The sequence below is a fragment of the Anopheles cruzii genome, chromosome 2 (assembly GCF_943734635.1).
Source record: "Anopheles cruzii chromosome 2, idAnoCruzAS_RS32_06, whole genome shotgun sequence".
Lineage (NCBI taxonomy): Eukaryota > Metazoa > Arthropoda > Insecta > Diptera > Culicidae > Anopheles > Anopheles cruzii.
In genome coordinates this window covers 12,360,807-12,382,173 of record NC_069144.1, presented here as the reverse complement: position 1 = coordinate 12,382,173, position 21,367 = coordinate 12,360,807, and the positions used below count along the sequence as shown (strand labels likewise).

The 21,367-nt window shown below is 55.1% G+C and overlaps 3 protein-coding genes across 4 annotated transcripts; all 3 read right to left on the bottom strand.

The window, feature by feature from the left end:
• Positions 1 to 7,736: 7,736 nt before the first annotated feature.
• On the bottom strand, positions 7,737 to 8,794 carry LOC128278339 (alpha-ketoglutarate dehydrogenase component 4). The gene is made up of 2 exons (XM_053017051.1): positions 8,453 to 8,794; positions 7,737 to 8,219 (listed from the first exon to the last, which is right to left on the bottom strand). Exons 1-2 carry the CDS (start codon positions 8,612 to 8,614, stop codon positions 8,097 to 8,099), a joined length of 285 nt encoding a protein of 94 aa, XP_052873011.1. The 5' UTR covers positions 8,615 to 8,794; the 3' UTR covers positions 7,737 to 8,096.
• Positions 8,795 to 8,986: 192 nt separating this feature from the next.
• LOC128277846 (ubiquitin carboxyl-terminal hydrolase calypso) lies at positions 8,987 to 10,592 on the bottom strand. 2 transcript variants are annotated; one of them, XM_053016423.1, is made up of 2 exons: positions 9,775 to 10,592; positions 8,987 to 9,492 (listed from the first exon to the last, which is right to left on the bottom strand). In XM_053016423.1, the coding sequence occupies exons 1-2, from the start codon at positions 10,586 to 10,588 to the stop codon at positions 9,035 to 9,037; spliced, it is 1,272 nt and encodes a 423-aa protein (XP_052872383.1). In that variant the 5' UTR covers positions 10,589 to 10,592; the 3' UTR covers positions 8,987 to 9,034. The 2 variants fall into 2 exon arrangements, with proteins under 2 accessions (XP_052872383.1, XP_052872382.1); XM_053016422.1 differs by having other exon boundaries at positions 8,987 to 10,592.
• A 779-nt stretch (positions 10,593 to 11,371) lies between these two features.
• On the bottom strand, positions 11,372 to 21,133 carry LOC128268446 (clustered mitochondria protein homolog). Its single transcript, XM_053005539.1, has 6 exons — positions 21,005 to 21,133; positions 13,968 to 17,476; positions 13,775 to 13,900; positions 13,481 to 13,696; positions 13,187 to 13,395; positions 11,372 to 13,123 (listed from the first exon to the last, which is right to left on the bottom strand). The coding sequence occupies exons 1-6, from the start codon at positions 21,123 to 21,125 to the stop codon at positions 12,841 to 12,843; spliced, it is 4,464 nt and encodes a 1,487-aa protein (XP_052861499.1). The 5' UTR covers positions 21,126 to 21,133; the 3' UTR covers positions 11,372 to 12,840.
• Positions 21,134 to 21,367: the final 234 nt, after the last annotated feature.

Here is a 21,367-nt window from a genome sequence, read left to right as displayed (position 1 = left end):
CGCTCGGTGTGACAAGGGCAAGGCTCGACCGACCGACCGCCCGCCAGCCCGCGAGTTGACACGTCGCAGGTTCGCCAGGTTGCCCGGCGTAATTGTGCACTTTTATCACTACACTCCGGCCCGGCGCCCAGTGATTGCTGAAGGAGGGTGGCGGGGGGTCACAACAGCAACTGCTGGGGTCATATTCATTACACTTCCGGTTGCAGGAGAACAACGGGCTACCCACGGCACAAGATTAAAACACTCGGCCGCCTTCCTCTCGGCGGGCGAGTCGACGTGTGACGGAGTTAAATTACTCAACACACAGCAGCAGCAAGCCGCCAGAGGTGTCCTGGCGACTCACCGGTCCGGAGCGACTCACCGGTACACCGGGGCTACACATTACGAGTCGGCCCCGGTGCCTTTATGAAAAATATCCAATCCAATGCGGCGGGGGGGGGGGGGGTCCCTATGGCGCTAATCTTTTGGATTTTTTATGCCGTTTTTAACTGTAACTTCTTCTTTCACAACGACCTTTCGGGGTCGCCTGACAAAAAGGTAATACAATTTCGCGCAAACGGTCGCGCGGAATGGGATCCACGAGTTGGTGGGATAATAAGAAGAGACGCTGTCTGATCGAGTCACAGTTTTCGACACCGATCGGGACCTTCAACTGAAGGTAAAATTGTCTTTGCGGGTTTTACCATCGGTTTGAAGGATCTGATCCATTGCCCTGGTCCGGCTTTTTCGTTTCCCTTTAAAGGTGCTTTTTCCTTATATTCAGCCTTTCAAAAACGTTCAAACGGAAAGCCTTTGCCTTTGATGTCAAAAAACACAGAAGCTGTAATGCCAAAGCTTTCATCTGCCTTGGTGTATGACTGGGCACTCCAATGATGACCTCCATTTGAGTGACATTTTCTCTGTAATGTTTGCACAATTTTGTGTTTAAACTATCTTTTGTTATCCTTAAATTGACAAAAGCCCTTAAAAGCAATTTAATTATAGTTTTTGATTGAATAGAGTCTCTGCAACATAACTGTCCCTGCAAAATGTTTACGGCACTCCATCAAAGTTTGCACAAAAATCAACCCAAAAAACACCGCCAAAATGCCAGCCACTTATTGACCCACCTTCGACAGACCAACATAAGAAGTCGCAAATGTCACCGCAACTTCCGAGTTCTCGAGCACTTCGTTGCTTTCGTTTCGGCGAAATCACCTTGTCGACTTTTGATGGCTGGACGAAAAGCATAAACTCACACCCGATTCGGTCCACGGCCAATCGGCCGGAAAATCAGAACCGGATGGCCGGACCGGATTTTAATGGCGCACTGGCGTCCACGCGCGGAATTAAATTAAAAATGCAAAACATCTTCACCCCCCCCTCCGAACTGGCCCCCGGGTTGTGTAGACACTCCCAGGTTTGGCCGCGGGTGCCGTCGTTGCGGTCAATAAAATTAATGATGTTCCCCTTACACTCTGGGCGCACACCTTTAACATCCCACCTGACCCGGGGGCGACGGCGCACCGCAAACCAAACATAAAACCCTCGTCCCCCATCTGGCCCGTTTCGAGTGTTAACATTTTCTCGGTATGAATCAATTTTTATGACACCCACCCGAAAAGGGGCCGCGAGGGCCGCGCCGCGCAGCTTTCTTCTGTAACATCAATCGTCCGAGTCCGCGCGGCCCCGGGGGCCGTGAAAGGTGGTTTGTTTGGGAATTTCGGGGGGCCCCGTTTTAATGCGACACAATCACCCGGCGGACACTGGCGAACTTTTCCCCCCACTTTCCAATCGCTGCAGCAGCGATTCTGGCGCACCGGACACGATTGAAAGCAGCATCGGAACGGTGAGCGGACGGTGTGTGTCCCGAGCCGGGACGGAGCGGCGAGAGAAATAACAACTTCCACCGCAATAAATCTCAATAAAATTCCACTAAGTTATTCATGTTGCGGTTCCGGACCCGGCTTCTCGGACCCGGTGGTGAGGATGTCGCGCCCACCGCCGCTTTGGGAAAGATTAAAAATGGGATGGCAGGCGCGCTCTCGATGGCTTTTCTTGTCCATCTTGGCTGTCCGTCCGTCCGTCCGGCCGGTCGGAGAAGATGATTCCGGAGAAACCTTCGATCGCCGCGTTCTGCCATTCTGCTGTCGATTCTGCTCGACACGCCACGATGAAGATGGCAGCAAACAGGCGAACGAGCAGGAGTCAACATTCTTTACCGGTGCTTCGTCGAACCACCACACTCTGTGGCTGTGTCTTGGGGCTTCTCTTGGTGGGCTAACGCGGATTGATGCCATGGCCGGCACGGCTCTGCTCGGTCCCGGAATCCCGCTAGCTTAGGGTGGCGCGTTAAAGCGCATCGCTTCGACAGGCGAGTTGCTCAATCTTACTTGAAGCCGCCGTGCCGGCACCCGGAACTATGGCTGGCGAACATAAAGTGCCCTTTAAGGTACGGGCGATAGATTCTGCACAAAACGTGCTCTGCCGAGTGGCGCCCCGAGGGGTTGTAAAAACCGAGTGAAAATAAAGAAAAAATACCGACGGCAAGCGGGCGCAATGAAGAGGAATGCATTCTTCTTTGATGTTGATGCTCCGCCCGGCACCCGGCAGCATTCCGAAGCGATGCGGGGGGCCCTGGCGATGACTTCCCACCGCAAAGAATGGGCTACCGATCGGTGCGCTACCGATTCGCTTGCGCTTTTCAATCGGAAAACCTCAAGAAAAACGGCAGCAGACCGCACCGCAGGCAGCGCAGGTTAGTTGTTCATTTTTGGCCTAGATTTGTCGCCCGTCCCACCGAGTGCGAAGTTGCCAACTTTTCTTTGCTTCACTCCAAAGTGCGCCCCTCGGGCTCTAATAAGTGTTGCCGGTGCCGATGGAGCCGCGTGTGCAGGGCTCGTATCGCCCATCGCGCTTTGTTGTAATTTATTTGTTTGTTTACCTATCTGCGTGCGCCTGCCGAGCCCAATAAAGCAGGGACCCCGGGAACGGACAAAAAATGAGGCGAAACATAAACCATACCCGCCGGAGCCGCCGGAAATATGGCTTTGTTGTTGTGTGTCATCTGGCTGGCTGGCTGGCAATAAAATGCGCCGCGCGGCGACGAATCGGTTATGAATGCGGCAAACCGGGCGACTTTCCAGGTTGGCCTACTACATATAGAGCAGCAGCAGCCTGCAGAGGCTGTCGGTTGCTGAGATCACGCTGCTGCTGCTGCTCCAACCGATAATGGTCTTCTAAACAACGGTCCGGAAATCATCGATTATATTTCCCGTTCCCCGCAGGGCAGAATAGGCTGCCGAAGGCTCTCCGAATGGCGCTGGCGACGCCAGCATTTCAAATCAGTGTGTGTGTGTGTGTGCGCCACCGGCGACAGCGGCCAAAAGCAAAAGCGGCCGGCGCAAGAAAAACATCTTCGTTCGCTCGGCCGCCCAAACGGGGTCCTGGCTCGTAAACGACATCGACGATTATGCGTTTTTTCTGAACTCCTTCTGCTCTTGTTCCGTTGCAGGCGAGTCTCCGGTGCAGTCGGCTGAGTGCTTAGAAACTCCACACAGCAAGATCCTGCCGGGGGGGGGACCCCGTATCCCCGGATTAGAACGACGGCGACGACGACGGAGAACGGGACTCGGAGGTAAAAATAAACATCAACTCTCTTCGCCAGCCAGCCAGCCAGCCAGCTAGCCAGCCATTGGCCGAAGCGCTGGTTCCTGTTGTTCCTCTCTGACGACTTCTTCTCGTTCTTTGCAGGGTGCCCGCCGCAACGCAAATAAAGAGATTGGAGAATTCAGATTTTATCTCCCTACACCAACCGGACCGACCGGTGGAAAGTGGCCAGATCCCCACCAACCTGCTAGCTGCCCTCCGGTGGGCCGGTCATTCGTGCGAGAGAGGGGGCAATGTGTTTTATTTTTGCTCCAACGGCGTCGCACCAACGGCAGCAGCCAACCGTATTTGCAAGCCGCCACCGTCGTCGTCGTCGTCGTCGTGTTGTAGATTGGCCAGCGGCCACCACACCGACCGGCACACACACACAGGGCATGAAACTGAAAAGGACAATCACGCCCGGGTGCGAGCGAGAGAAAAAATAACAATTCGATTTGTGTGTGGGGATGGAAACGATCCAACGACGGCGAAGCTGCTGTGGCCCCCGGGCTGTGGGGGCCCGGACCGGAACTCTCCCGGACTCCCTGGCCGGGCTGACTACTGCATCCCTGCGCTGCTGCTGCTGCTGCTGCTGCCAAGTTATCCTTCGGCACCGCTACCGGGCCGGCGGACACACACACACACACGAGAGGCCAGGATTGCATCGGTACACACTGCAGCAGCACTGTGCACTCCACAGTGACGCTTGGTCGCACTGCCGGCTTCACTGGCGGTTGGCCGCGTGTGTGCTGCTTTTTGTGTCCTTTTGCCCGCCTCTGCCCGTTTCTCCCTTTTCAATCGGTCACTTATTCCTTTCCTCTTTCTCTTTTTAGACCCGGTTCGCAATAAATGCAATCGATGGCGGGACACATTCCGAAGGCAGAGCCCGTTCCGGCGGCAATTGGCGCACATGTGCCAGCACATTTAAAGTGAAATGTCCACGGTCGAATTTAGATCCCCACCATATTCCGCCAGCCCTTTGCCAGTGCGTGTGTCGGTCACAGTGCGCCCTGCCCCCGTCTCCGTTATGATTATGGGGCGGCATTAGCGATGCTGCTGCTGCTGCTGCTGCTGCTATTCCCCGGGCACGGAGGGACGTGTTTCCGTTGGCCACCCGCTTCCGAACCCGCGATCGCGACGCGCATCGAGACATCGTGCCGTGCCGCATGGCCGCGCGCACTCGATGGTGGCCGCTACGCCGATTCGCATCACGTTTGATTATCGCTTCATTAAGAATGCTACTTAATTACCAACATTTATCCGAATATCATTAATTAATTAACTATTTATAAACATGACCTTTTTGCGTGCCGTGCCGCGCCCGCACACACCCGGTTCAAGCGCCGGGTCGGGCCAGGTCAGCCGGTCGGGTTATACGCATTTTGCGGACCTTCTTCTTCGCCTTCGCGCGCGTAGATGGGTTCCGCGGTCCCTCTGGTCGTTTTTTTTATGTGGCCGTCGCACAGAAAGCGTAAAATTCGACACCCACCACCGACCCGGGAGCGAAAGCGGGCGGGTCATTCACTCGGGGTGGAATTTCGGTGCCTCGTCCCACCACCTTCTCCGGATGACGAATTGCACGGAACTCGCCACCTCGGCACCTCGACGGTGGGTCGCGCGTGGGAAGTTGTCAAAAATTATCATTATTGTCGTTATTATTATTAATAAGGTGGGAGGAGGGCCGGCATGTTGTGTGTGGGCCTGTTCCCCGTTCGCTTCCGCTCCCGTGCAGGTGCACAGCCAGCACGCAAGCGGTGCCAAATTCGGTTACGCCGAAAGAGTACCGAAAATTAACCCGGGCACCACCGACAGGCTCGGTTTTCTGGTTGGTTGGTGGACTCAATTGAAAGCCCGATCAATACACCCCGCGCCCCGCACGCCCCGACCGGCCCTGGACCACGCGTCGAGGATTCATACATTGACGGCGGTGGTTGCTGGCGCGCGCGCGGCTCGGTGGCCAATAATAATAACGATTAATAATTTGTGTTGTCGGCCGCGCACCGGCCGTGTCGCGGGGAATCGTGTTTTAATGTGTTTCGGGTTTTTTAAATGTGGCCACGCCGTCGTGTCCGGTTGCGAAAGTACCAGGACACGCATACACTGGGAGCCGCGCCGCAGCCGCCGTGTTGAGGACAGCAGGACAGGGGGCGGCTCTTTGGAGCATAAGTTTCGTTCGGAATGACTTCCCGAATCCGGGGAGCGATTAATAATTTTCACCTTTTGTTTGAAAAGTTACATTCACTTCCGGCCGGCCGGCCGGCCACGACAATCATCGAGTGGTCGCGAGTGGCGCACGGCATTCAATCTAAATTCATAAATCGCTCGATTTGTGCGTCCACACCACCAGAACCGCGCGCTCCGGAAGTGTGCAATAATGTGCGTGCGTGTGCGTTTTGTGTTCGGAACCATTAATTTACGGCCATTAAACCCACTGCATCGCGTACTTCCTTCCGGTGGACCGGGTCGGGTGGACACACATTCATTAGAATGCTCGCACGCTTTAAAGGGAGGGGGGTGGCTTCCGATAGCCAGGCCGCAGAGACACAAACGGCCGCTTATTTTCCATTTAAAAGCTTAGATATTGAAAAGGCCGTCCCTAAACAATCACGGCACGGCACGGCACGGTGGCGGCGCTCCCCGGTCGCTGCCGCTCAAAGGGTGTTGAATTTTATTGGAGCTTTTAAAATAAATAAGATCGCCCGCTAGCCGGCCAGTGCCTAGGATAATGGGAACGAGGTGACCCTATTACCGACCGAGAGAGGCCCGGCCACAGCAGGACAAAAAAAGGTTAAGCAGAAAATGGGAAAACGAACCACAACGAACCCGCTGCTCCGCTGCGGAACAACCCGTGACGGCGGAACCCGCGAAGAGAGCGGGAGGTTGGTCGGAAAAGTTTTAAACGGCCCCGGCCGTTTAGGGACCTTCAGTCGGGTCGGTTGTGCAGTCGACTAGCTTATAAGCGATAAATAACGATAAAAATTAAACGAATGTGTTAACGCGTTCGACACCGGATCCGCCGCCGGGAACGGGTGGCGCGCGCGGTCACCGAAAAGGTCACCCGAGACGGACGGGAAAGGGAGTGACCGGTGGACAGGACGAACAATTTGGAAGCCCCAAAAAGTCATTATCGAAAACATGGCACCGAATGCTCTCTCACGCACTCTCTCTCTCTCTCTCGTGCGTGACCGGAAAATCCGTGGCGCACCGAATCCGGGCCCAATAAGGGTTAAACGGTCGGCGGTGCTGCTGCTGCTGTTGGTCACCGGACGAGCCGGCCACCCCGACAGTAGTCGACAGGAAATTTTAATAAAATGCCTTTATCACACACACACATATGTGTGTGTCCGCCTTTCGAGCGCGCCTCCAAGCGCCGCCCGGACTGTGCGAAGGAATGCATCGCGCCCGGCGCAGCGGAACATTTTCATAACCGATGCCGGCGCCCAAAGTGACCCCTGGTGGGATGGAAAATTAACGCTTTTTACCGACGATTGTCGGACGGGGCGCGGACGCGGGATCACGTCCGCCGGAATTCTCCTTTCGCGTACGCGTTGAATAAATTATCCGCCGGTTCGATCCGGCGAAATTTCACCGTTCCCGCCAGGGACTTCAGTATTTAACCGTTTGTTCTTTTTGGCTCGCGAGAGAGATGGGGACAAGGTTCGAAAGCTCTTGCAAGTCGTGCCGAATTCTGGCCGGCCACGGTGCTACGGCGCCAGAGTGCGTACGGAGCGTGGCCAATGAATAGTTAATTGAATATAATTAATTTAACAAGAAATCGGGCTCGCAAGTCCACCAAGATCAAGAGTTTGAGACAGCCACCGCCCGACGCTGATCTCCCACGATGTGTCACACCAGTCACCGTGGGTGAGCCCCCCGCGCCTAGGCCTAGTAGGTGCTTAGGGAGTGCGAAGATTGAAGCAGTCATCCGGCCTCGGCGGATTGATACCACCGTTGATTAATTGACAGGTTTATCGGCAGGGGAAGCAGAATTATTTAAACCTCCGAGAGTTCGCGAATCGGGCGTTTTGATGGATGAAAATGTGTGTCCCCCTACCTTTAATGGCACCCTGTATCGGTTCGATAATGAAGACTCATCGTGTCTTGTGTTTTAGCACCATTCTTGATATTGGACATCGAGGATTTATTTGTAACGATTTCGTGTTTAGCGTGTTGTAGTAAAGTGGCCGCGACCCGACCCGGAAGGTGGGCTTTTTACGTAAAATACATCCCAAAACTACGTCGCCAGAGTACGCGCACTGGGAACAGGGAGTTTTAGAAACGGAGAAACGGGTTCACCTACGATTTTCCTAACATTCCTTTGGTCCCCGGGGGACGTTGAGCACCACCGCTGGCCCACGGTTGGGCCAGCACTGGCATGCGGATTCGGCTTTCATCTTATCTTCTCTTCCCGGTTGTTCCTTTACTGACTAGACGAGAACGCGGCCGCGTGCGGGCACGACGCCACTCTCTTAAGCCGGTGGCCCACCGCGGTTGATCCATTCCGCCTCGACGTCATCGATCGGTTTTCGGCGGTAGCGCGCCGGTAGCTGCCACTCCTCGATGGCTTCTCCGGATGACACGGATCGGGAGTGCTAAAAATGGAACGGCAGACTCATTAGCTCGGTCAGCACACACACACACACACACAGGTGCGGAAAATGTGCCGACGATCGACCGACAATGGAGAGGCAACAATTGTAAACAATTATGTAACCCCGAGACGGTCGTGCGGTGAATTTTCCACCCCAGTGACGACTAGATCGCTCCGTATCGCTGGGACGCTCGAGCGAAAGGTCAGCGGGGCCATCGCAACCGCCTAACTTACCCCGGTTGCAGCAGCTCCGCTGGCACCCGCAGCCGTGGAAGGGGAAGAACCGGCCGCACCGCCAGTCGACTGACTGGCCACGTCCAGGAAGGGGCCTCCCTTGCGGAACTTGATCAGCGGAATGCGTCGTGCGGAGGATAGCACCGATCGTAACATTACCATGGCGTTGTGATGGCAACCGGGGATGCGGAACGTGTGCCGTTCGATTCGCGACCTGCTGTGGGGTCGCGCGATGCGTTCGCGAGATCAACAATCACACACAATTCACTCACTCTCAATCGTATCGGTATCGCGGAATGATTTTATTGACCCAGTGTTATGAAAATCCGGCGCAACGGTGACGGTGACACAATCGCTGCGATGCAGCACTGAACCCACCACCGTAAACACCAACTGTCAAAGCCTGTGTCAAGCGTTCATCGAATGAACCACGGGGCTCTTTGTTTACGTTCATCGCCGCATGGTTCCGCGCGGTTCAAATCGTACGAGGCCGGCCAACGGTGGTCAGTGTAACATTGGGCGTTTATTATCGAACTTAAGAGTATCAAAACGTGTTTGTGTGTGGGTGAAAGAGGACAGTCTTCACTTCCGTTTGCGGCACTTGGCCCGACCGCGCCGTCGTTTCGCGCCGGGCGTCTTCGGACCCGACGTTCCGTTGGTGGTGGCGGCGGCCTTTTTGTAGCTACGGGAGATGGCTCGGCTGGCGCTGGCTTGCATGCCGCCCACGTTCGGTTTGCGGCTCGTGATGAGATCCTGCGACACGAGCTCGGCCAGCACGCCCTGGTGGGCCAGCATGGACAGGAAGGTGCAGATAAACTCGTCGTAGTTGTGGGTCCGCCGGCAGTCGTCCAGCTTGAACCGGTCACGCTTCTCGTTCTCGTCGCACAGATGCTGCTCGGTGATGGTAATCTCCGACTCGAGGTTCTTCAGCAGCGACAGCAGGTCCTTCGGCGAGAATGTGCCCGCCCCGATGAACGATGGTGGCGGTGACGGTGGCGATGGGTCATGCGGGTCCGGTTCCTGCTTGATCGCGCTTCCCTCTTCTACAATCTCCACCGAGTCGGACGAATTGTTGAGCGACACGAACGATTCCAGGTCCCGCGAGATCGGCACCGAGGACGACGAGGAAGGCGTCGGGTGCTGCTGCTGTGCCGATTCGTCATCGTCGGCCACCGTCGGTTTCTCCTCCTTAATGGCCAGCAGCTCCGAGTACTCCGACGAGAGCTTTACGGGCGATCCCGGTTCCTTCTTAACCAACACCGTCTCGGCCACCGGTTCTTTCTTCACCGCCGCCGATGAGGTGGCCCCGCCGGCGGACTCACGCTTTTCCGATTTCAGCAGCTTCTCCAGCGCGGCCGATACGATCGTTTGGTTCGTGCGGAGCATCTTCAGCTTGTGGGTGATGGCAATCCGCCGGTCCGGTACGACCGCCATCAGGTTGAAGCGAATGTCCTGCTCGCCGGTCGTGATGCCCAGCCGGTCGGACATGACGCGCCGGAACTTGTCCGTCCACGCTTCCCGCTCGCCCCACGGTCCGTGGTCCATCGGGAACGGTTTCAGTCCGTCGAGCTCGAACAGATGGCCATCGATCGGCACGAACGACACGAAGTGGAACGCTTCGCCCGTGAAGCGCCCGGTGCTGACGCCCGAGGTGCGGTCCATCCGGCGCCGTGCCTGCGGCATCGCGTGCGAGTTGTGCGCACAGGCCAGCTCCGGCGTGTTGCCGATCGCCCAACCCTTGTTCTCCGGCCCCATACCCTTCGTGTGCACCTTCAGCCGGCTGACGGTGGTCCCGAGGTCGATGTCGGAACAGTTCAGCAGCACCGAGAGCAGCGCGTGGGTCGCGCAACTGTTCGGAACCACCTGCTGGGCGAAGAAAATGTTGTTCACCGCGTCCTCGTCCTTCACGTAGATGTCGGTCGTTTCGACAATCTTGCGCCGCGCCCGCCGCTCCTCGATCCAGCGGAACAGAAAGATGAAACCGTACACTTGGCCCTCCAGGTTTTTCTGCAGATCGTAGATCTCTTCCACCTGCACGCCCTTCACACCAAAGTCCTCCAGGAGCAGCGTGAACAGACCGGGGTCACTCTCCAGCTCCAGCCACCCGTCGGTTAGGCGGTTGATGTCCACCGGCATGGCGTTGTTCAGGCGTGCAGAAATAATAAGACGACCGCACTTTAGGCGAGTTTTATTTGCGTTTTCTCATTCGGATTTTTGTTTACACACTCGTTTGTGATGCTTCGTTTTGACAGCTCTAGCTGTGGTCATTCATGAATGAACTTTATCCGTCAGAATGAACTTTAAATGCAAGATGAACACTCGTGCCGTTCTGTAGCAACCTTGGTAGGCTGTGCATTTAAAAATTTTGTAAATTTATTTGGTTTTTGCATATTTTTCACGTTCCTCGAGTCCGAAAACATTGAAAATCGTATTCCGTTTGTAATCCCGCGCGTTCATGCGTCAAAACGCGCGTGTCGATTTTTCGCAAAATTTGCTTCCGATCCGCAGCGCCCGAAAAGTAACAGGGTACCAAAACGAACGAAGAGGTAGCGCCACAGAAACGCTTCGGTCGCTTTTAAACGCTTCCCAAGACACCAAGCGTATCAGACTTTTCTAAACGCTTTGTGTATTGGGAAGCGTCCGAAGCGTTACTGCGGCGCTACCTCTTCATTCGTTTTGGTACCCTGTTACTTTGGCTGGATTTTCGGGCGCTGTGGATCGAAAGCAAATTTTACGGTTTTTGACGAAACTGATCCCGAATCGTTCGGGAAACAAACCGCCCTCTTTCACGCTACTTACCATCCAGGGACAGGTTGTTAACCTTATTTCGGAGCTTATTAAGACGAGACAAAATAAATAGATTTCGTTTGGAACTCTACTTCTTGATAGGTTTATTGTTTTATGTGTATTTTCTTCTCCTCCGTTTCGATCTCTGTTCGTTTTGCATGCGCACATCTGCACCGAAGTATGATTATCTAAACAACGAAGGTTCCCGCCCGCCGTCTGTGCTTGCCAGCAGAGACACAACGCAGACCCTCGCTCCGCCTCGTCGTGGACCGTCGTGTCCTCAGTTCAAAAAAGCTAGCGCGGCGCGTGCGCTCCCGGCCTGGCGGGAATCCTTTTGGCATAGTTTGTGCGCATCCTGTTCGCTTCGCAAACCAACACCCGCGGCGGCGGCGGCAGTGCGTCAAAATCCTATTCTACGACTAACAAAGGATACTAACGATCGAAACAAAAAACAAAACATTATCGTCGCCTACTGTGATGCGCTCTTGTGTTGTGTGTGGTTCGAGAATCCGATATGCCTAGCTAATTTCGATCCTAGCCGTTCGTTTGTGCCGCACGCGAGAGTATTTCTAAGTAGTTCTATTGGCGCGTGCCTATTCTATTTGTGTGTGCGCGCGCACACGGGTGCGTTATGGCGTCATTCGTTTGCCAACATCTTAGGAGGCGCGCTGGGAGCTTACGTGAGTCGGTTTGAAACCAAAGGAGGCGACTACTACTGTGTGCGTTACTGTTTCGGCGAGGTTAGGGCTAAAAGAGGCGGCGTTTCTAGGGACATCAGATCGGACGCGATCGCGATCGCAGTAAGCGTTAGCGTCTCGTAAGTCGTGTAAGAGAGGTACACATCATTGTTGCACGCTCCCTGATTATTGCACCACGAGCGTTGAGTTGAGTGCCGCCGTGTAGCTGCCGCTGTTAGTGTCCACGCGACCGGTGTGTTGGCGTGACGACGAAGGAACTTTAGGTTTACCTTTCCCAGCGTGTTCTTTTTGGTTTTTGTACGACTAAACAAAGAGAAACTGCTTCTGAACTGCTCCCGAAACAGCTTGAATCTTATCGGTTAATCAATTTGATCGACTCTCGCTGTGTCTTCTGGTGGCTCTTTCGCGTTTCTACCATTCTTAAGGAGTACTGTTCTTACAGAAAAAAAACAAATCCTATTCTAAAAGATGCTTCCACCGCAGACCAAGCACCAGACCATTCTAACGATTGCTGTCAGTAAAGAATCGAAAGAGGGGATCCACTTCGCCACACTCCAAACAGGGGGGTGTGCGCCAGAGCATGAGATGAGAAATTCAAATATGGCAAAAATACGCCCAAAAATTAAAGAAAATACCAAGTTTTCAACCAGTGATCCGCTAGGCCGCGCGCGCACGGTTAAATCGCTCTGGCCGATCGTGTGTGATCGATTCTTTCGCCTCGAAGCGCGGTGACCCCGACTTGAAATTTCTACAAAACTAGCACACACACACGCGACACGACGCACGCGATGGTGGCGATGCAAAACAAAAGAATATATCCGAAGAAAGCCAAGGCGTTCAGCAGCCAAGCAACGATCCAAGACAGGCGGCGGCCACGGTCGCCGCCAGTGGGATATGATGGTTTCAGCTCGATGCTGCCGCCGCCACCGGCGTTGACTCCTCCTGCTTCTCGTCCGCGGTACCGTCGCCGACGCTCTCGTCCTCGTCGCGCTGCTCCTCGAATGGTATGCCGGCGGCCGTTTTCTTCATCGTTTCCGTCAGCATACGGTTAACTTCCTCCTGATTGGCTTGCACCGGAGCCGGCGTCGTCCCCGTTGTCGTCGTCGCCGTCGTCGCCACCGACGACGTTCCACTGTCCTTTTGACGCTTTTCGATTTCGCTCTTAAAGTTGGCAATTTCTTTGGAACTGTAAGACAGGACGAGGTGAGCAAACGGGGACGGCAACCAATAACTCATGTGTGTGACTTACCTAATTTGTACGAAAATGATACCATTGATTGCGTTCAGCATGTCGAGCACGGAGCCCATCGATGGGGGCTGAATGTGGATCGGAGGCAGACCGCTGTTGCGCAGGTTACCGTTCGCGCAAACCATCTTCTTCTGCAGCACGACCGCCTGTTGTGTGAGGTGGCGCAGACACTCGGACGATTCCTGCGTCTTCTCGTGGCCTTCTCCGAGCTGCCCAGGGCGAAGACAATGGGAGATGGGAGTAGAAGTTAGTAATAGAAACGGTTGGCGAACTACGGGGCGGTCAGTTTCTTACCTGCTGCTTGTAAATGGCGTACGTTTCCTTCTCGTTGTTCAGCGCCGACCGGAAGTCTCCCATGCAGCTCTGGGTGCGCGCCACCAGATGGTAGCTTACGGCGACCTTCAGCGACTTTTCGCCGTAGTAACGAATGTTGAGGGCCAGCGCGTGCTCGAGGAAGCGCAACGATAGCTCGTACTCACCGACCGCGTGCAGAATCAGACTGATGTTGCTCTGTTCACCAAAAAGGGTAAACGTTAGTATCAGGAACTTACGGTGGACATGCTATCACTCTCCCCATCGCATACTTACGTCCATGAGGGCAATGTCGGGGTGGTTTTCCCCGCACACGATCGTCGCCAGGTACCGGGCACGGTACAGCAGCTTGAGTGCGGTGCTGATCTGGCTGTTCGCGAAGCAGTACAATGCAAGATGGGCCTAGGGAGAGAGTAAAAACGCACTAAAGTCTTCCTTCCGACAAAGATCCTGGGCACCGATGGCTTACATATTCGGAAATGGTGTACGGATGGTCGATGCCATTGACACGCTCGCTCATCAGCACCGCACGCTGCTGGATGGCGAGGGCTTCCTGCGGGTCGCCCATGATGTAGCTCAGACGGGCCAACATCCGCAGACACTGGGCGTTCTCCGGGTGCATTGCGCCGTACACGTTGTTCAGCAGATTGAGCGCCTCGCTGATCAGTCCGTACCCGTCCTGGAAGTAGCCCTGCTGGATCTTGGTCTGGCCCGTGGTGTAAAAGTTGTACGCATCCGAGGCCCGCGGATTGATGTGCTTCACCACCGGGAACACGTTCAGGATGTCCGTATCGACGAACGTGGGCCGCGCCGGACTCTTCAGCTCGAAGTTGTACTCGCGCAACAGTATCTGGACGCCGGACTTGAGACAGAACGCCCGCATCAGGCTCACCTTCTGCAGCTTAAAGTGACCGATCAGCGGTTCGATTGACTCGATCGCTTCCCCACTGGCGGCCACCGCGCCCGTCAAATCGTAGTCCCAGTACGACTTTAGCTCCTGCCGAATCTGACCCCAGAGCGCTTTCGAAGTGAGCGTCTGCCACTCACCAATGTCACTGGCCGCTGCCTGGAACGCAGCCTTACCACCGGCCCCGCTAGCCGGCCCTTTCGGGACACCGGCCCGTTTGGTTTGTTTGCGCGTTTGTTTGCCCTTCGCTCCACCGCCGCCGGCTTCATCGAGACTGCCGGGACCGATCCCGTTGCCGGCGCTGGCCGCAGCCGACCAGCCGCCGGTCGAGACGGTAAGGAAACAGTTCAGGAAGTGTGAAATGGCCGCCGCCATGCTCAGCATGTCCGTCTGCTGCATGTACACGGTGAAGATGTGCTTCGAGGCGCGCACGATCAGCTCCGAGACGGCGATCGTGTGCAGATACTCGAGCTGCCGGATCTTGGCCAGCAGCTCGACCACCTTCCCGAGGTAGCGCACGTTAATGCCACGGCTGTGCAGTGACTCGGTCAGCGTAACACCGTCCATCGGGGCCGACGAGTGATCGAGGCACTCGTGTACGAAGCTAGGGATCTGGTGCTTCACCAGGAACTCCGCGGCATCCTTCACCAGCTGCTTCTGCTTGCGCAGCCCACCGGTTTCCGCTTCCACGTGCCGGATGCCGGGCGAGTACACGTCCGGATTGAAGCGAATGTCGAACTCGTACTCCTTCAGCGATCCAACGGCTTCGCAAGCCCGCTTCACCACCTCCTTGCTTTCGTTCTTCTCTTCGCTCGATATCAGCGATTCGACCAACGCTTTCGCATTTTCCGTCTGCACGGGTGTCGTCGCCGCCCGCACCAGTGAGTCTGCCCCCTCTGGACCGAGTTTTGCCACCTTCTTACTGCCCTCTTCACCATCCTGTGCCGCGGGTTTCTCACCTTCATCGCTAGCACCCTTCGTAGCTGCGGCTGCCTGCTTCTGCTCCTGCTTCTTCTTCACGCACTGCTGCAGCTGCAGGGCGGCGTGCTTCATAAACATCAGATAACGGTTCTCCACGAACGCCTCCAGGAGCTCCTGGCGCAAGCAGCACAGCTTGTGGCGATGTTCGATCGGAAAGCCCATCGTTCGACTTTCTTTCCCCAGCACGGACTCATCATCTACGCCTTCATCGGCGGCGGCCGGTGCCGGAAGCACTAGGAAGTTCACGTCCGGAGGAAAGGTACGTAGCAGATCGAGAATATAGTGCCGTCCATCGTTGCCGATGATACCCTTACACTCGACCGACGAGCACAGTTCGATCGATTCCTCGCGATCGTTGTAAACGCGGTGCGGCAGGATCTTCAGGTGTTTGCCCGCGCTGTTCAGCAGCTCCAGGTACTTGGGGTGCGAGAGGACCGTCTTGCCGAAATCGATCGACCCGTACACGACCGATTGCTCCTGCTCGCGCTCCAGAATGCCCGGGATGATGGATTGTGCCGTCACGCGGTACCCCCGGTAGTCGATCACGACCGTGCCGAGCGTGTAGAGACCCTCCACGTCGACCGCACTGTACACGCGCACTCCGTGCAGATCGTTGCGCGGTGCGACGAAGGCGGCCGCATCCCCACCCAGTTCCTTGTAGTGATCGCGCACGTCGAAGCCGAGCGAGAAGAAAATGTTGTTCCAGATAAACATTTGCATCTTGGAGTCTTCGCCCGGATTGATCGCCATCACGTTCCCGTCGATCACGGCCATCGCACCGCGCGTGGCCGCCGTCACAAAGTCACTGTGCACCTTGAAGATGGCCCGTTCGCGCAGCAACCGCTCCGGCAGGGTGGCCCGCGGCAGTTCGCGCGTCGTCTGTAGCTCCTCGTTCCAGTCACGCGTCTGTCCCGGGATGTGCTCCTCGTAGCCGAGCTTCGACGAGAACGTGTCCTCGGCCCGGATCGCATCGATCGTGTGCTCGAGGGCCGGTGCGGCCCACGTGTACACCTGGTACGGGGTGGCCACCCGCTCGAACGGGTGCCGCTGGGTGCGCTTCTTCTGCATCAGCGCGAAGCACCGCCGGAAGGTGGGCGACAGCTGCGCCAACAGATCGATCAACGAGTGCGACAGCAGACTGGGGCTGGCGGGCCGCGGATCGAACGTGTCGTCCGTCGACTGATTGACGTAGAAACCGCGCGGACACGCCGACAGGTGGTACCGCTTATCCTCCATCGTCACCACGTACAGATACATCAGATCACCGTGCAGCTTCCGGGGGCCGGGCGGTGGATTCCAGGCCGACGTTGTCAACACCTTCAGCGGCTGCGGAGTGGCTCCCTTCCGGCCGGCCGCACTGCCCGGCTGCAGTGGCAACAGGGGCCGCTCCTGCGCCCCGGGCATGATGAAATCGGGCGGCGTACAGTCGACACTGTCCTGGCGCACCTTCTTCTTCTCCAGGATGTCACCCTGCGTGATGGCGTGCAGAAAGGTCAGTGAACTGCAGTCCACCCCGTTGTACGCATCGGCCGGATCGAGCGATTTCAGCAGATCGCGCACGTGACGCACGTGGATGCGTGCCTCGCGCATCGTATACGGTTCCTCCACCACCTTAATTACCGAGCCCTCCTTCAGGCCCTCGATGTTCTTCAGTTCCGCAAAGTTGTCCAGTGTCGCGCCCGCGAGCTGCAACGAAAAGCACGTCCGGTGACACGTGTCCTCGCGGTCCATCAGCAGCTGATGGATCTCCTGCACCAGCTCCATGCTCGACACCTGGATCGATAGCGATTCAACGCCCGGCGACAAGATCTGCACCGTAAAGCCGGCATCCTGCATCAATCGCATCACGTCGCTCGAGTCCTCCTCGGTGGCCGCCGTTCCCGATTTACTACCGCCCTCACCGTTTGCTGCCGTTTCACCATCACCCGCAACAGTATCCACGGTCGATCCGCCGCCCGCTGTCTCCGCCGATTCCTCCGTTCCGCTACCGTTGTGACCGTTGATTCCATTCTCCAGATGCCCGTTTGCCGTCACCATGACGGGGGGCGATTTTGCTTTGCCATTCTGTTGCTTTTTGGTTTTGCCATTTCCTGAAATGAAGAATGGTGCGTTAGAGAGGGGAAATCTTTCTGATCATTGGATCGATCGACGATCATTGCTTCAAACGGGAAAACAACAATTATGTAAAACATGACTTCTTGTCATACACGATCGTCGCCGCAGACACGTCGATCGAAGGCACTCTCTCTCTCTCTCTCTCTGATGGCATCCATTTTGAGAAAAAACCGTTAACATGTACCACCACCACCTCTGGTCGTCTGGCCACCGGACTGTGGCCGACAAAGTAAAAATAGGTGCGAAAACAAGAAGAGAACGGCGAGACGCACCACACATAACCGCGCTCGGTTTAATTTGTTGGCATTGACCACACGACGATCAGCGTCGTGGCGAGCGATCTCGTACAACAATCAACGACGCCGAAACACACAGAGGGACCTTGAACTTCACAGCTTGGTGTTTTCGGTGGGATCTCTTTCGGGACATAAAAAATGGTAAATAGATAATTAATTTCGCCGTATAGCAACGCCGTATGTGGTGGTGCATCGGAGTTGTCTCGGCATCCACGAGACGTATCGTCTTGTCCCGGTTTAAGGCCTGTGTCTGTTGACTGTATAATTAGCGTGTGGCTCAGCCCCTGACTTGTGGAAGTGATGCTGAGTGGCCACCAAACAGAAAGCGTACTCAAATATATCACCGGCGCCGTCTTTATGTAACCAAACATGGTGCAGTAGAAAGTGGCACGTTATGTCACTTTCTTCTGCCCTCGAGAGCACATGCATCCGGGCCGCCCAACGGCCGTGCCGCCCGAGGCGCGTATCTCCAGTGGCAGGCGATAAGCAAATGGGGCCGGTGAAATCTCCTTCGTCATCCGTCCCAACGAGTCCCACCAATAATGGCCACGGTCCATGCACGCGGAAAAAGGCAAGAGATTTGAAAGAGACACAGTCTATTTTAGAACTTATCCATCTTCCAACGGCGCGCGTCTATTCTGGGACTACTCGGGGCGCTTTGGGAGGTGCGCAAGACACCCTCTCTCGTCTCTCTCTCGGAGACACGGTCAAAGATTTTCTGGCAAACAACAAAACGCCATCCGCTTTTGGCTACTACTGCAGGGAGTACGCTGAAAATAGATCGCAACTGTCCAAAAAACAACCAACCGATACTGTCCCCAACGTTGCCGCCGCCACCGCGGAAGGTTTGTGGTTCAGAATGTCGAAACAAAATCGCACGCGACTTCGGTGTAAAAGCGCGCGGATTATACCAACATGAATCGAAAAGTGCAGCGGCAAGGCGCACTGTCTGCACTTCGTCGAGATAAGATTCGCGCGGTGCAATCGCGAACTCCGACGACTTCCTGCTGTCCATCGTCCAGTGCACGGCGGGGATGCGACCAATGCAAATGCAAAACGGCAGCTAACGACTGATTTGCATCGTTTCCAAGCACCAACGAGGGACTCTGGCGGTCAATCAAGCGTCAAGCTGGTCCATCACTCGCTGATATGGACACACCCGAACACTTCTTCGACCTCTTTCCGTTTCGTGTGAGCCGTAGACCCGATCGATCAGCGTCGGTTCTCAGATTATTTACATGTCTGACCTGCTTGTCTCAGAGAGTACCGCTAAGCGGTTGCCACAGACAAGCGAGAAACGGAGCCGACGACGACGACGACGACGTTAGACAAACCCCTATCTTACCGATCTTCTTACACACGGATCCTTGTTTGCCACCGCCACCGAGCCGTTCTATCTGGTTGTGGTGGTTGTGGTGCCACTGCGGGAGATAAGACCTTCTCCGGAACTGTAGCCTGAAGAACTGGAACTGTAGCCTGAAGTTGACCATTTATTTGCTAACCTCGACTGACGCTGACAGAACCACTCTGAGCCTCCGCTTGAAATGGTACGGCGAACGTGAAAATACGTCCCATGGTTACTAGATGCGAGGAGGATGCGTTCGTTCTATGGTTACTATTCCAAGCCCTCCATGCAATCATTTGGACATTTACAGTCCCAGTTCTAGCAGAGGGCAAACCTTCTCTTATCTATTGTGGCTCCGAAAACCATCGGTCCCATTGCGATCCGAGCGATAAGCTAACTCAAATATGTTTCAGTTGTGGCACACCCTTGCGGTTGGACCGATGACGGATCTGTCACAATAAAGAAAAGCGCCTTTTGATTTGAGCTAAAACATTCAGCATTAAGGGAATGTCTACTGCGATTGGCTTGAACTGAACGAAGAACCCTTTGCAATTACAACAAACGGGAGTGCAAAGTGCTTCTACTACCATTTTCCCCATCAGACATAAATGCGTAAAGTGCAACATAAATGACCCCACCGCATGTGTCGGGAGACGGGGTCAAAGGCTTTGCAACGAACTCTCTGAATATGCCGGTGAAAAAAGAATTCTCCCATGTGCGTTTGACGCGCGAGTCACATGGTCGATCACCTAGCTCGCTCTTGCCCTGCCCCCCTCTCTATCTCGCACGCGCGTTGCTTTGTCTCCCCCCCCACTGTGAGAACAGCGACCGACGCACACGTGGAAAGGCGAGAGTGTGTGAGAGACCATCCGCCGTCTGACGGCTCATATGTTTTTTATTGCCCAAACATGTTTTCGGTGATTGAAAAGTAAACTTCGATTGATGTTGCATCACATTTCGGCGGTTACTAAAACAATCACGCGCATGTTGCATGAGATATGAGGAGTAGGTTTAAGTAAATTAGCATAGATAAAAGACGCTCGCCATAAATTCTCGATTATCAACCAAATAGACGATCGTTAACGACGAAAGAGTTTGTTTTGCATTTTTTGTGTTTCTCCCAGTAGCTAAGACAGGGAGAGAGACAGAGAGAGAGTGATAAAGATAAAGAAGGTGTTCTTCTCTCTTTTAGAACATTCGCGCTCTCGCACCGTTCGCTCTCGCGGTGAATGTGAACGAGCGAGAGAAAAACTCATTGTCACTCCAAATGTGTCTACAACTACTACCAACTACTCCACCACACATGTGTCGCAATCTTGGGCCGCGTTAATCTTTTCTAACAGATTGGCCTTCGAGAGCGATCTGTAAGATTTGAATACGGAAGCCGGGCCCACGAATCCATCGGTGGAACGGTCGAAAAAACCGTCAGCCAGCCGGTGAATTAAGGCAACAATGGGCCAGACAGTTGCACGCCCGAACCGCGGCCCAGAACTTATATCGTGTTGTTCCGTGTCCTCTCGGTTCTTCCAGGGCCACCAACGGCACAAAGAGAGACACACTGCACCACCTTCCCCCTGCGACTCCTAGCGCGTTCCGCGGTGTGGCAAGTGAGCCGCTCACCGCCCGTCAATCGGAGCCGCGTAATTACGTAACTGATTATATGACTCTGCGATGCAGGAGCAGGTTTTTCTTGGCAACACGCGGTCTTGCCGGACAATTTGGAAGCCTTTCGCACGCTGAGTGATCCACGGACCATCGGGCACCGCATTGTTCGATAAGTAAAGCACACGACCGCACCTGCGACCAACAATTGGGTCCAAAAGGAACCGGGCGGGGACCGTGAATTTTGCGGTGAGTCTAACCTTTTTTCTTCACACCGGAATCCGTCCCAGAAGCCGCCGTAGAGATGATGTCTTCGGAAGTGCCGACCGTTTCGGTACCACTGCTTTCGTTCGATGGAACATTTTCTGTTTCCAAAGCCATTGTGTGTTCTTTAGTAGACCTCCTCCTCCACGCGGGCGCGCACACCGTCCGTAGGCTTTTCGAAAGTCAACCTGAATCCCCGCGTTGAGGCACGATTTTCTTGTCTTCAGCAATTGTATCCCCGTCACAGCACCACACATAAAACGGCACACCGAACGAGGACAAGAACTTCACCAGGACCACGTTTACGTTCCGATTTTCGATCCGGCTTTTTTTCCCGACGAGTACCGATTTCTTGCTCA